At 37.3% G+C, this 15,150-nt stretch overlaps 1 protein-coding gene across 2 annotated transcripts in view; it reads left to right on the top strand.

Moving 5' to 3' along the window:
• Positions 1–12,216, top strand: part of slc38a9 (solute carrier family 38 member 9) — a 46,668-nt gene extending 34,452 nt beyond the window's left edge. For both annotated transcript variants that reach the window (XM_072252526.1, XM_072252525.1), the window contains exons 11-15: positions 1,670–1,776; positions 3,300–3,413; positions 5,685–5,833; positions 6,645–6,734; positions 8,226–12,216. In XM_072252526.1, the coding sequence (XP_072108627.1) occupies positions 1,670–1,776; positions 3,300–3,413; positions 5,685–5,833; positions 6,645–6,734; positions 8,226–8,391 (626 nt within the window). In that variant the 3' untranslated portion in view covers positions 8,392–12,216. The remainder of the gene's footprint in view (positions 1–1,669; positions 1,777–3,299; positions 3,414–5,684; positions 5,834–6,644; positions 6,735–8,225) is intronic.
• The last annotated feature ends 2,934 nt before the right edge of the window (positions 12,217–15,150 follow it).

Genomic DNA, 15,150 nt, shown 5'->3' with positions numbered 1-15,150 from the left:
GACTAATTAACCTACTATCTGGTCAGTCCTTGGACTGTGGGAGGAAACAGGAACACCCGGAGAAAACCCACGCATTCTACAGGGAAGATGTACAGAGACTCCTTGCAGAGGATGCCGGGGTTGAACTCTGATGCCCTGAGCTGCAATAGTGTCGTTCTAACTGTTATGTTACCGTTGCACCCTCATATATGTCAGAAGAGAGATTTCTGAATGCACAGGCATTCAAGAGTATGGCAAAAGAGCTGAAATACGGTATTGAGCCAGGATCAGCCGTGATCATATCGTATGTCAGAGCACGCTGAGTGGCTTACTCTCAATTTTCCATATTAAGTATTCAAAAAAAAAGACCACCATCTTTGATTTGCAAATTGTAATTCAAGCGAGCAGGATTCCTGATCCTATGCAGGGTTTGATTTAGTATTTTTTTTTCTGGCACTCCTGTACTCTGGCAGCAGTCTTCTATGTATTTCAGCAATGTGCCAGCAGCTCCAAAAGCATGGTTTGGCCCATTGCTTCATATAATTTCAGCGTGTCTACAATTTGTTGGGACTAATCCTGATAGTATAATTCAGCATTCTTATTATTTGTCATTTCTAATCTGTAATTATAAGGGTGTTCACTTACAACTGAAATGAGGATTTTTTTTAGCTAGAGGGTGGTGAATCTGGAATTCATTGCCATAGATGGCTGTGGAGGCCAAATCATGGAATATATTTAAAGCGGAAGTTGATGGGCTTTGATTAGTAAGTGTGTCAAAAGTTACATGAAGGCAAGAGACTGGTTGTGAGGATTAATAAATCAGCCATGATGAAATGGCAGGAAAGACTTGATGGGCCAAATGGCCCAATTCTGCTCTGATATCTTATGGTCTTGTGGCATAAAATGGATATGGTGAAGACTAATTTAGTTTCTTTGAGTCTGTTCAGTATTATCAATGGTAACCTGCCCTATTTGTAGGAACAGATGGAATACTGAATATGGTGCATATAAGATAACCATCAGGACCATGGTACCTCTGCCCTTTGTTGAAAGAGCTATCCATTTAATCTCACTCCACAAATAGGAACTTGGCACTTAAGCATGATTTTAAATGCATCTTCAAAATTCACATTCTTTTCCTCTTGGAACCTTTTCTTCCTTACCCCCACCCATTTCAGCAGCACCTGGAAGGGAAGCTTGATATTTCAGGTCATCTATGCATGCTTTTTTTTAAAAAAAGGCAAATTTGTCATGGTGCATAAGGTTATTGTGCTTGTCACATTCTTGTCTCTTTCATTCTTTGTCCATGGAATCAATTATTAGTTTCCCTTTTGACAAACCTTCCTTTTCTTTGTTTCAGCAGTTGCTCCAGTGAATTGGTGTGTGGTGATGCAGTGTAAAGTTCCCTATTTCAGAGGAGGCTTAAACCCATGTCATGTCTACTTTGTCAGGTTGAGGTGAAGGATCCCATGACAATATTTCTAACGAGTGAAGATGAGTTGCACCATGTGTCCCAGTGAATTTCTCAGACACATAATTAAAATACCATGTTGTTAATGGTACTTTCTGTGTACCCTGCACCTACACTTTAGATGTACTTCATTGATTTTTAAAACATTTGACACCCTTAAAGGAATGATACAGATGTTATTTGTTGGTAGTCAATAAACTGAGGCTTTGTGTTTTTCAGAATTTCGATTATCTTTTCCTCATCTGACTGGAGTTCTTGCACTTGCTTTCTTCATTCATAACTGTGCCATCACCCTTTTAAAGAACAACAGATACCAAGAAAATAATGTAAGTTATAGAAACGTTCAGCCACAGATCTGATGCACATTATTTATTGTAACATTTAAGTTGGCTATTTAGCTATGCAGATTCCATTCTGATATGGAGAAAAGCGGGTTGCTATACTTCATCTTTTGGATTGTCCATGACCAAAGAGAGATAGTAGAACCCTTTAAGTTTTTTTTCAGTCATCTCCATTTGGCTCATGTAAAGGAATAGATGACCAAGGTTTTCAGTTTTCCATGTTCACCTTTGGGAGAAGAGCCTGTCAATCAATTCCACTGCAGTTTTTACAAAAGCTCACCACTTTAACACAGGGCCCATAGTTCACGTTTCAAAGAAGATTTTAATAATTCCACCAAGTTTTTTATTTTGATCCTTGCAGAAAACTAGAAGATGCACTAGTACAATTTACAGTGAATGGTTTACTTTCAAAGTCTTCAAATAGTTGCACTGTGTAGAATGATAAAAATGGTCACAATTTTATTGTTCTGGTGGGAGCTAGCATGGGCTCAATGGCTCTTCTGTATCAAAATTGTTTGAACTTCTTTCGTAGCCCTTCATGCTGTTTTTGAGATCTCCACCTTAGAGCTGATTAGCTTGTATAATGTAGGCATAATTGTGTGTTTATTTTTATAGGGATGAGTTTTTAACAAAAGATAATGGTACAGTGTTGCATAATTAGCTTTGCCAGGCTTTTAACATACACTTTGCTTCTCTTTGTTGCCATAGAATTGTAGTCTATAGTCTGCAGAGTATGGTTGCTAAAGATACTTCTGTTGTATGAATGTGAATTCCATGTTCATATATTTTAATAAAAGAAAATTAAGTTAAATCTTTTTTTAGTACCTGTTTACTCTGTCGTTTTTTTTCTTCCCTTTTCCTTCGATAGCTTTCCATTCTTGTCAATCTCCATGCGCTTTTTCTTAATATTGGACCTTCTGTGACCTGCATACTACTATTCACCCATTGTGTTTAGACATGGTTATATTTATGTTATGCCAATTATTGTACAGGAGGAGAATGGCAGAGTTGTGTAATCTTGCAATAGCTTAGTGGCACCATACTTTTATGTCCGAGCAGCCACATGGAATTTTACATGGCTGTATATGTCTGATACTTCATGGGGCTACTTATAGGTGAAATACTATCAGGTATATGTTTTTTCAAAAAGTTAGGATATAAGCCAGAAATATTGGAGATTTTTATTGGTGTTTTTTATATAAAGTCAACCCATTTGAAACTTAAGATTCAATACCATTAGGGAATTTGATTAAAATTTGGAAATTTTAGTGTGTCTCTTCCATGAAATTATCTTCTAAAATGGTAAGCTGGCTTTGCTCATACTTTGAGGGCAAATTCTAAGGGATGTAGAGTGATGAAGTTGATTGAGGTTGTTCGAACAAAACAAATGGAACAGTGCCCATTACAGTATTTGTATTTGCAAATTTGCTTTGATTTTCTTGAAAATGGCTGGATGATTTATTTTCTTGGCGAATGTAAGGCTGGTTTATAACTTATTTTCTCTTTAGATTCGAGATCTTTCTATTGCCTATCTGCTTGTGGGATTGACCTACTTGTATGTTGCAGTTATGACATTTGCTTCATTTCCCTCACCAGAATTATCCAAAGACTGTATTGAGCCGGTATGTAATTTAACTGCTATTGTTGAATTTGTGTTTGTATGAAAGATCTTCTTTTATAGCTGTCGAATGATACATCATCATTAGCAAATTGAGAATTGAAGTTTTGAAATTAGATTAGATTATGAAGACACGCAGTCCGCTTATTGTCATTTAGTAATGCATGCATTAAGAAATGATACAATATTTCCTCCAGTGTGATATCACAAAACACAGGACAGACCAAGACTGAAAAAAACTTAACAAAACCACATAATTATAACATATAGTTACAACAGTGCAACAATGCCATAACTTGATGAAGAAGTCCATGAGCACAGTAAAAAGTTCAAAGTCTCTCAAATGTCCCACATCTCACGCAGACAGGAGAAGGAAGAAAAACTCTCCCTGCCATGTCTGATTACGGTCCGACTCTGAGTCATCTGAAAACTTCGAGCTCTGATCAGCTCGCCGACACAGAGTACTGAGCGCCATCTCTATCCGAACGATTCGACCTCCATCTCAGTCGCCAACAGCAGGCAAAGCCGGGGATTTTGAGGCCTTCCCTCTGAAAGATTCCCGATCACGCAGTAACAACATCAGCGAACTGGCATTTCAGAAATTTTTCCAGATGTTCCTCTGTGCTTTCACATCCGTCTCCGGCATTGCAATCTTTACTTGAATTTGCCAGTGTGAAATGGGAAAATAACTTCTGACAAGACTAACACCCCAGCAGGTTAACTCTCCTGAACAACTTTTTGCCTATTGTCAGATCATGTCAAGCATTTTAGTTGGAAGAAGAAACTATTATTGTCTATGTTAAAGCCTCAAGAAAGACTGAAGTGGAGTAACTAATGCTTGGTAGAATGTTTGTGACTAGACTGGTTTAACTTCAGTTAGTGGCAGAATCTTGAAATTGTAAAGATCCAAAATGCAACAGCAAAGTTTGAGCAATACACAAAATGCTGGATGAATTCATTGGGTCAAGCAGCATCTATGCAGGATATTGGACAGTAGACATTCCGGGTTGAAACCCTTCATCAGGACTGGAAAGAAAGAGGGAAATGGCCAGTATAAAGGTGAGGGAAGTGGGTGGAGCAAGGACTAGCAGAAGACGGGTGGATCAGGTGAGGGAGAGGAATGATAGAGAGGTGAGGGAACAAGATTGGAATGCTGTATGAAGCTAGGAGCTGATGGGTGGAGGTGACAAAGGGCTGTAGAAGATGGAATCTGATAGAAGAGTGGAGCATGGTATAGCAAGTATAGGGTTTTGGGAGGAATTCGAGGGAAAGAGATATGGGTGAAGGAAAGATCAAGAGGGCAAGGGAGAAAGGGTAATGACCATTGGGATAAGGGACTGAAAGGGGAGGGACAGAGGGAGTGGTTACCTAAAGTTAGAGAAATCGATGTTCGTGCTGCTGAGTTGGTGACTACAAAGTTCAAATGTGAGCTGCTTCTAATCTGCATCTAGTTTTGTGCAGAGGGGCCATGGACAGACTTGTCAGTGTGGTAATGGGAAGTGGAATTAAAATGGCTGTGTACCAGGAGATCCTGGCTGTTACAGTGCATAAAGCAATGGTACTTGATGGTAGCCATAATTGTTTCTCAATTGGTGTTTCTTGACATAATGTGGCTTTACATTACAGGAAATTGTTACTCTACCTGTTTCCTAGGAACATAACCCATCCCACCTAGTAATGTGGAATTACCTATATTGTTTCCAACCTCAAAAGCTCATGTAGAAATACAGAGCTATTGATTTTGGCTCTTTTCTGACTTCTACATTTGAACATTAGCATTTGAGGTTAGAGATAATATGCATGACCTCTGCCTTTCTGGACGTTTGGATTAGTGGAGTTCTGTTCCTAGAAAACATGGAAGTTCTGTTTCATCTGATTTTAATGCCTTTAATTATTTGCCATGACTTCAGTGTGCCTTTTCCTTGGGTATTTAAATCTAAGCATTTTTGCATGTCTAACATTCAAGAAAATTATTCGTAAGGCCTGTGGTGGTGGTAGTAGCAAACTATAATGAATATAAGGATAATTTGTGGGAATCTGATGCCTGCATGAGTCTGGAGTCCTTTGATTATGGAGAATCATCAGTCTGGTCCTCTGTATGTGGGATGAGTTGGTTCGGATGGGATGCAGGATGATCCAGTCCACTGTTTTAATAGGATTCTGCTGTTCAGTACGAAGTATGGATTTTCAGTTGATATTTAGTCTCACTGCGTCTTCTTGGCTTCCGGTTAGCATCATGGCCTATTTCTGAATCCTTTTTCTTAATCTTTTCCAGAACTTCTTGGACAATCTGCCAAGCAGTGATACCACAGCCTTCGTTTCCCGAGTTTTCCTGCTGTTTCAGATGACCACTGTTTATCCATTGTTGGGCTATCTGACAAGAGTACAGTTATTGGGACAGTTGTTTGGTAAAGCGTATCCCAGGTTTGAATCTGTTTAGTACTTTTTTTCACCAGATGTAAGATCATAAGACATAGGAGCAGAATCAGGCCATTCAGCCTATTGAGTCTGTTCCACCATTCCATCATGGCTGATCCCGGATCCCACTCAACCCCATACATACACCTGCCTTCTCGCCATATCCTTTGATGTCCTGACTAATCAGGAAATAATTAACTTCCACCTTAAGTATACCCATGGACTTGGCCTTCACTGCAGTCTGTAGTAGAGCATTCTGCAGATTTACTACTCTCTAGCTAAATAAATTCCTCCTTTCCTCTGTTCTGAAGGGTCATCCCTGAATTTTGAGGCTGTGCTCTTCAGTTCTGGATACCCCCACCACAGGCAACAACCTCTGCACATCCACCCAATCTGACCTTTCAGCATTCAGTAGGTATATTTGAATGAAGAAAGGGAAGGAAATAAACAGACAGTGATAGTTGTGGGTGAAAAGCATGTATTTTGCAACCGCTGAACTCTGAATTTAAGAGGTGCAGTGAATGCTTTTTGTTGTGCGTGGCATTAGTAAGTCCATTAGTTCAAGGTGAAGAGTGTTGTCAGATAGTTTCTTTGCCCCCTCAGCCGTTGTTGTCAAAAGGCTGCTATTTCTAATGATATGTGGGGCTCTCCCGGAGAGATTCACTAGGTGGTGCTATTCGAGTATACGTATGCAGAATGTCTAAACTTAAGTCCCATTACCAGTTGTTCTATCTAACCAGCACTCTATCAATATAAAGCCCTTTCAGCTTCTTACTATATTGTTTTCAGTTATTTTATTAATTGTTTCTCTTTCCAGCTTTGTTCACGTGTTTGTTCTAAATGTCGTGGTTCTTTGTAGTGGAGTCTTGGTGGCAAGGTTTTATCCCAATATAGGCAGCATTATCAGGTAATGGACATTTGCTTTGATTTAAATTGTATTTTAGCAATATTTTTTCACTTAAGAGTCCAGTAGCATGCCATTTCAAGCTTTGGTTTAATTGTATTTGTTAGATGTTTTAAGTTGGAGGAAATAAGTTTTGTTTTATGTTGAGTACTTTCTGATGGGCTTCCTTGTCTCTCAACTAAATATTTACATTTTTGACACATTATAGAAAGCTTTAATGCTGTTAGTTTTCCGTCTCCATACTTATTTTGTGCCAGCTTGAATATCATTCATAAAAATTGAAATATAAACCAAGAGGAGATCTCAACTATCAAAATTCAAGTGAAAATCTAATTCTATACATATTCATCTTTACTGTAGTTAATGATTCAAAGATCTATTATGGTTGCATATAGCATGTGCAAATTTATTTTCAATCATTTTGATTGTATTATCAAGTATTTTTAGTTATCAATCTAAAATTTTACAATTGCACAAATTTATGAATGTGGGTCAGAAAGTTTAGCATCGATAACGTAAAAAGCCTTAATGCAATCACGAGAAAATTTGCAGTTACTGGAAGTTGAAGTAACACATACCAAATGCTGGAGAAACTCAGCAGGCCAGGCAGCATGTATGGAAAAGAGTAAACAGTTGACGTTTTGGTCCGAGACCCTTCATCAGGACTGGGGGGAAAAGATGAGAAGTCAGAGCAAGAAGGTGGAGGGAAGGGAAGAAGTAGCACAAGGCGGTGGGTGATGGGTGAAACCGTGAGAGGGCAAGAGGTGAAGTAAAGAGCTGGGAAGTTGATTGGTGAAAGAGATAAAGAGCTGGACAAGGGGGAATCTGATAGGAGAGGACAAAAGATCATGGAAGAAAGGGAAGGGGAGGAGCAACAGAAGGAGATGATGGGCAGGTAAGGAGCTAAAGTGAGAGAGGGAATGGTGAAGTGGGGGCAGTTACTGGAAGTTCGAGAAATCAATGTTTATTCCATGAGATTGGAGGCTATTTAGGTGGAATATAAGGTGTTGGTCCTCAAACCCAAGTGTAGTCTCATTGCAGCCACGGAGGCCATGGACTGACATATCAGAATGAGAATGGGAAGCAGTAATCTGGTGGGGGATAAAGTATTGGACAGGTCCATTGCAGGCGGTGAAGGAAGAATCCAGGAGTTGTGAAAGAGATTGGGATGGGGTCACCAGGTACCTCCTCAAGGTGGAAAGCATGGTGCATAGAACGTGGCAGGAGAAGCAGTCAATTTAACGTGAGTACCTGGGGTCCTCAGAGTCTCAATCGAGAAGCTTTATGCAATTGTTTGTCGAAATATGAGAAGTAAATTTTTAGTTGTTTTGACTTGGAGCCTGCTGAAGGAAAGTTGCACCCTGTAAAGCATAAGTGTACGTTTAGAAAAAAGAAATATCATCTATTGGAAAGAAATTAATTAACTACTTTCATCCCCAGAAGTACAAGAAAAATATAATATCTTTGTGATTCATTCTGTACCCTTTAATGCAGGTATTCAGGAGCAACGTGTGGTCTTGCCTTTGTATTTGTTTATCCATCTCTTATTCATATGATATCACTTCATCGCAAAGGACAGCTGAGTTGGCCGTCGATGATTTTCCATAGTTTCCTGATAGTACTTGGTGTGGCTAATCTGATTGCACAGTTCTTGATATAATACTAGTCAAACAAGATACTAAATTTTAAGGTGCCTCATTAATTGAGTTATTGCTGATCTTAGTGAAGAATTGAAAACTGTATATACTTTTCTTGATTATGCTGACAGATGGACAATTGATTTGATCATTATTTGTAACCGGAGACATATTTCCCATTTTTATAGCCCATCCAAAAGTTGACCAGTTGCAATTACTTTGCCTGGATGTTGTGATATGTCTTTACTGGATTAGCATAGTTACCATCAATAAATTAACTTGTATTATGTCCTTAATCCTGTCAAAACAACAGAATATTTTTAGCCAAATGATCTAAATAGAACACAAGGCAAAGTTATTAACTACACATCGCTTCAACAGCACTTGGTGTTGGTTTTTTAAAAGCTTATTTTGCCCTTCCACAATGAAATACATTTGGGTGGTCAACAAATGCCAAAATGTCTTTCAAATATTCCACTGGGCTAGAACAGTCCTTTGTCACTGCATGTGGCACTTAGGTGTATTTTGAAATATTATGAAATGGTGCACTTGATGGAATGGATTGCATATATTTGGACTGTTGGTTTAAATTAGTCTGATCGAAGTATGAGGGTGATTAGATTCCAGTCACTGTCTTGAATTTACTGATACCCAAACCCATATGCATTTTTTTTTTAAATTGACTATAATTTTCTACTTGTGAGTTAGTGTTAGTGGAGACCCTGTACGTAAGTGGTTCCCAGCCTGGGCTCCATGGACCCCTCTGTTACTGGTAAGGCTCCATGGCATTAAAAAAAGGTAGGAAACCCCTGCTGTATGTTCTCATCTTTCCTGTATGAGATTTTTCCCACTTTTTTGGCTAAATAAGTTAACAGGACTAATGTAAATGCAAACATCTACTTTCAAGTTCTATACTTTTACTGAATTGTTTCAATTATTTGAATAATCCTTCAGCATAATGTATGAATTTGTAACCTGATAGAGATAAATCTTGACATCTTGTAAAGAAGCTTCCTCAACTTCTGATGCCAAACAGAATAAAAGTTTAAAATTTTAAGAGGCAATGTTCAGGAAAAACTAAATAAGCCAATTCTTAAACTTACTGATACTTTTGCACTTGACTGTTAATGATATGACTGGTATTAAAGCTGAATTTTGTTTTCAAACTGGCAAATTGGTGGAGCAAACTAAAATACAAAGCTTGCAGTAATTCAAGCGTTTGGTTATGATACAGAATCGATATTGTCTTTTCCAAGAAATGGTAATTACTTTGTAATGGGACATCAGTACAATCCTGGGACAGGATTGTGGACATTTCCTCCACGTCACTGGATCAGAATTTTTAACTGCTGTATTCTGGGTATGTGCTCACTACCTGCTATCCTGCATAAACATGGGGAGTATTTCTTTGACAATAGTCTTATTGCACAAGAGTGAATAGATTCTAGCAGCAATCTGTAATGTACAGATAAACCAAACCCATGTGCAATTATTTATTTGAACAGAATATCATTTTGAATATGTGGGTTAGGGGAAGTGTTAGTGTCCTCATTTTTTTTTTACACAAAAATTCTTCCCACTTTATCTGGCTGAAAATATTGGTTTGACCCCTTAGTGGCAGGCCCAGGAGCAGCTCAATCACACTGACATGTGGCTGGAGAAAATACAAAGGGTGTGTTTCCAGATCAAGAAATTTTGCAGTGGTTTAATCACTTTTTCCTAACTCTGAAAAGAGGACAGTTATTACTTTGGTGGAACTCAGACAATGGAATTACTGGAACAATTAATATCATTCACTGGTAAACTGTTTTGTAATATCAGAAGTTCTGATTGCAAATACTAAATATGTAAAAGAGAGCAGTTAAGTTCAAAGCTTTTTGTCATCTTATCAACTATTTCTGTCACCTGGTGCAGTGCACTCGAGTTTGTTGATTGTAAATCCATTACACTTGGTTGTGTCAGTAAAATTAAATGCAGTGAATCCAGTCAATAAAATTTTAACATAATATTTTCCAAATGTTAATGGGAAAATAACATTGCAATACTTGATTACCTCAATAAAGAGATGAGTGAAATGTAGATTGCTTTCATTCTTTGAGAATATATAAAATAAATGTATAAACTTGGATACTACAATACATCTCATCTTTAATCCATGATCGAACAACTAATGTCTTGCTTTTTTATGATATGATTAATTATGTTAACAATCAGCTAATACATCTCCCCTTTAAAATATTGCAAGTAATTGTTGTGCTAGATCAATAATAAATCAGACTTTATTGTCCTCCATCTTAAATGCTAATTCAGTGAAGATCAATGTACATTTTAAATATGCTATTTTGCATTCTGACTAGATCTGTTATACATTGAGTCAATATTAAGTAATCAGCATCGCTAGCATTTGTCATTTTTCCCCTTTCTGTGATGATTCAACTTTCATTGCTATATATTTAAATTTACTATTGAACTTAACTCTCTCCAGATTGGTCTTTTACTGCCAGTGTTCTTTCTCCTCATTTAATCATTGCCTTACACCCTATCAGAAACTTTAAATTTATCTTTTTTCCCTACCCTGTCCTCATATCTTCCCATCCCCTCCTTATTCTGTCTTTTTTTTTTGTCATAAAATCTAGCCCATACCTGATTAAAGCATAACATCCTAAGCAACTGGGTATTTCCTGTATTCTGTCTGTTCCATTGCAATTGCTTTGTTTGAAATGTTTTATTGCATTTCTATGCTAGTTATTTTCTATATTGGTTCTAAAACTAATGAAGTTAAAGCAGTGCATTCAAAAAAAAATTGCAATGTGTCAGATAATTTATCCTATTCTACAATCAAATTCAGTGCTTGAATATCTGTACATTTTTACACCATCTAAGGCTTTTAAGAGACTATTTTTCTTGTGTTTGAGCAAGACCTTGCTTTGATTCTGGCTTTCAAGAACAAGTAGACTTTTTCCATGATATGCTTGACTACACAATTTATTTAACTGATTTTTTTCAGTACTGTTGTGCAGCAGACAGTATCAAGGAAATGTGTGATGAAAGCCTGCAAATCATTATTACAGTATTAGTGGAAGATTTTACAGCCAAGTCCTGATGAGCAGATGAAAGCTTGCCGAGCATTGATCAACACCCTGTGCTCTATGAGCATGCATTATCTCTCAAAACAGTGCAAATTAATGGCAAAAAAACTGCCTTTTTTAAATAGGTACATAAGATTGTATAGACTTATTTGAAGAAAAGCGGGAAATTTTCCTAGAACCAATGCCAAAATTCCATTCTTAAGATTGGCATCACGAAAGATAACTGATAATTCATGATGTTTGAAGCATGTAGGACCTTAGCTCTATGCAAGCATCTGTATTGAACTTGTGACTGTTTCTAAAATGTTACTTGCTTTGAAAGCTTTGATATATTTTGATATGGTTCTGTAAAATTTTCCTTACTGCAAAAGGATGAATTACTGAATTGTTAATCTTTAGTTTGCAGTGTGAAATTGACAGATACTTGCTCTTAACTGAAGAAAAAATGTTATTCCTTGCACCTTCTGTATGTCCTTCACAAAATTTTATGGATCTAGTTGTACTTAATTAACTATTAGAAAAAAATCTATGGGATTAATTGATAAATATTTTGGTTTGATTTTATAACTATGGAAAATTCAGACTGGTGGTACTTTAGAATATTTATTTAAAAATCCAGAGATAAATGAAGGCAGTTGTGAATAATAGCTATACTTCATTTCCTGGACACTAATGTTCATTTGTGATTTTTTTGAGAGGTAAAATTTAGATAATTTACATTTATCTGTATTCATGTTGACCACTTCACTGGATTATTTTTATTCTTGTTTACTTGGTATCAATATTTACTGTAATACTGAAATAAAATCAGTAGGTCTATAGATAATGCATCCGTTTTGCCATGAATACCATGCCAAATAGTTTAATTTCTCTAACTAGAATTTCTGCTAACAAAACATTTTTTGGAATTTAATTTGTACTAAACTTTTATTATTACTCAGAAGTCTTTATTTTAGTATGATTGCTGTTCCAGTATGAGTGTGTTGTATCTCATCTGATTCTTATGAATGCTTGGAATTTTATTTTATTATTAACCATTTCTGACTGCTTGCTGTTTTGCACCTGTGGAACAGAATCTTATTATTGGCCTAGCTTTTAAATTATAGTATTCTCACATTCTCTCATTCCCCCACTTGGTGTTGCACATTCTCATGTTGTCTTTTCCATCCTCTTCATGCAGGTTTGGGAATGCAGTTATTCCATTCGCTCTGCACTATGTTTTGTTGGCACTTCCTTTCAATGGCAGTACTGAATTAAAATAACCAGCCAGTCTAGTAAATTTATGATTTTGGTCTGAGATTATAAGCATACTATGCTGTGCTGTCTTCTACCAATTGATGCAATGACTTTCATTCCATGTGCTTTTTCAGTTTGTGCTCATTTATCATAGTGAGGAGTCAGCTACGTGTTGGCTACTGTTCTTGCACACACATGGATGAAAATTGAAACATTGGAAAGTCCTGCGACACTATCTGTTTGAAATACGTGTCAGTTCTTATTTTCTCCCTTAACTGCTCCCATGGTCATGTTATTTATGTAGTTAGTTTAACTCAATCACTTGTTAAGTGACCAAGAAGAAATTGATAAATTATTTGGTGGTAATATTATTTCTTTAGTTATTGTGATATATTTATAGCTGGGAAAAGTCAGCCTTTATTACCCATCCCTAAAAGCCACAGAAAGTGGCTGTTGGAGTCGGTATTCCCACTGGTCCACAGCACCTCACAGATGTCTGGCTTTGGCTGCTGTTATCTATAGAGGCTCTCCAATTTAGCACTTTAGTAGTGCCACACAACAGGATCGGGCGGCATTCTTGGTGATGAGGGCTGCAGTTTGTATTCATGTCACTTCTGCCAAGAGCAATCCCCAGGCTAAATAGAATTATTTCTCTTATTAGTTCATTCACTATGCTACAGACCAGTCTGACAGCTATGTTTTACTAAAAGGCCAGTCTACACCCAGGGATTGTGATGGAGTCTGGTAATACAAGGTTCTCTTGATTTGATTTTCAGATTTGATTAATCTGTGGGATAGCCAAACCATTTTAGACATCTGTAGTTGAGCTTACTGAATTTATTTGGGCGAGGAGTGAATTTCTCTTACCTAAATTAGCTGCTCTGTCCAAAATTGTCCATACACTGCATTAATATACAGTGCCTTGTAAAAGTATTTAGCCCCCAACCCGTTGTTCACATAAATGAATATTACAACCAGGGATTTTGATCAATTTAATTGAGAATTTTAATTTGTGAATCACATGCTCCTGTTTTCACAGAAAAGAAAAAATTGTAAAGCATGAAAAACAAAATACAAAAACTGAAATGTCAACAGTTCAAAAGTATTCCACCCCCTTTTGCGCAGGACTTACTTGAAACACCTCTTGCAGTGATTACAGTTAGTAGTCTTTTTGGATAAATCTCTATTAGCTTTACACAACATGATGGAGGCAAGATTTGCCCACTACTCCTCACAAAATTGCTCAAGTTGTGCCAGGTTAGGTGGGGAGTAGTGGTGGACAGCAATCTTGAGGTCTTACCCGGAGATCTTCAATTAGGTTAAGGTCAGGACTCTGACTGGGTCGCTAAAAGAACATCAATTTTCTAAATTTGAAGCCACTCAGTGGTTGCTCTGGCAGTATGCTTTGGGTCATTATCCTGCTAAAAGATTAACTTCCTCCCTGGTTTAAGCTTTCCGGCAGAGGATAGCAGGTTTTTTTTATCCAGGATCTCTCTGTTTTTAGCAGCATTCATCTTCCCATCAATCCTGACCAGAATTCCAGTCCCTGCTGTTGAAAAGCACCCCTATAGCAGGATGGGGATGCTCCATCATCCTTTACATTAGGGATGGTGTTACCTGGCTGATGCACAGTATTAGATTTATACCATGTGTGCCACTTAGTGTTGAGGCCAAAAAGTTACATTTCGGTGTCATCTGACCACAAGACCTTCCACATTTTTTTTACAGTATCTTCTAAGTGACACTTTGTAAAGTCTTGAGCGCAAGCACATGTTTTTTTTAAAGCCAGGGCTTCTTCCTTGCCACTCTTCAATAAATACTTTTTTTTTATTTGTGCAAGGCTAGAAATTCTGGAGACATGAACTTCACCTCTAGTTGCAACCATGACTTCTGCAGCTTCCTCAGTGACTAGACGTCACAGTAGCCTCTCTTACAAGTGCCATTCTTCTGCGGCAACTAAGTTTAGAGGGGTGGCCTGACCTAGCCAGCGTGGCTGTGGTTTCATTTTTTTTCCCACTTATTCACGATGCACTGCACTGAGCTCAAGATAAGTTTGATTAGTGTCTTTGTGATGGTATTGTACCCTTCCCCAGATTTGTGTTTCTCTATTAGCATTTCCCTGACTTGTCTTGGTTGTTCTTTTGTCTTCATTTTGGTTTGGTCTATTGAAAATCTGCCGTACTGTTGGACCTTAGAGGGATTATTCTTATGAATTCATTGAAAACAGATGATCCTTCAATTTTCTACATCAAATTGGATGAGTTAGTAATGTAATACAGTGTATTACACCTGAGGAAAATTAGCGTTTAATTACAAATGGGATGAATTCCTTTTAGCCACACAGTTTTGCCTTTTGATTTTAGGTAAATTATTGACAGGTTTTTGAATTTTTCTTTTGATTTTGACATGCTGCACTGCTTTGTAGATTAGCTCAAAAATCTACTTCAATATATTAAA

Source organism: Mobula birostris, chromosome 3, assembly GCF_030028105.1.
Source record: "Mobula birostris isolate sMobBir1 chromosome 3, sMobBir1.hap1, whole genome shotgun sequence".
Classification (NCBI taxonomy): Eukaryota; Metazoa; Chordata; class Chondrichthyes; order Myliobatiformes; family Myliobatidae; genus Mobula; species Mobula birostris.
The sequence above is the reverse complement of the archived record's forward strand: the minus strand, read 5'-3'. Positions and strand labels throughout refer to the sequence as shown.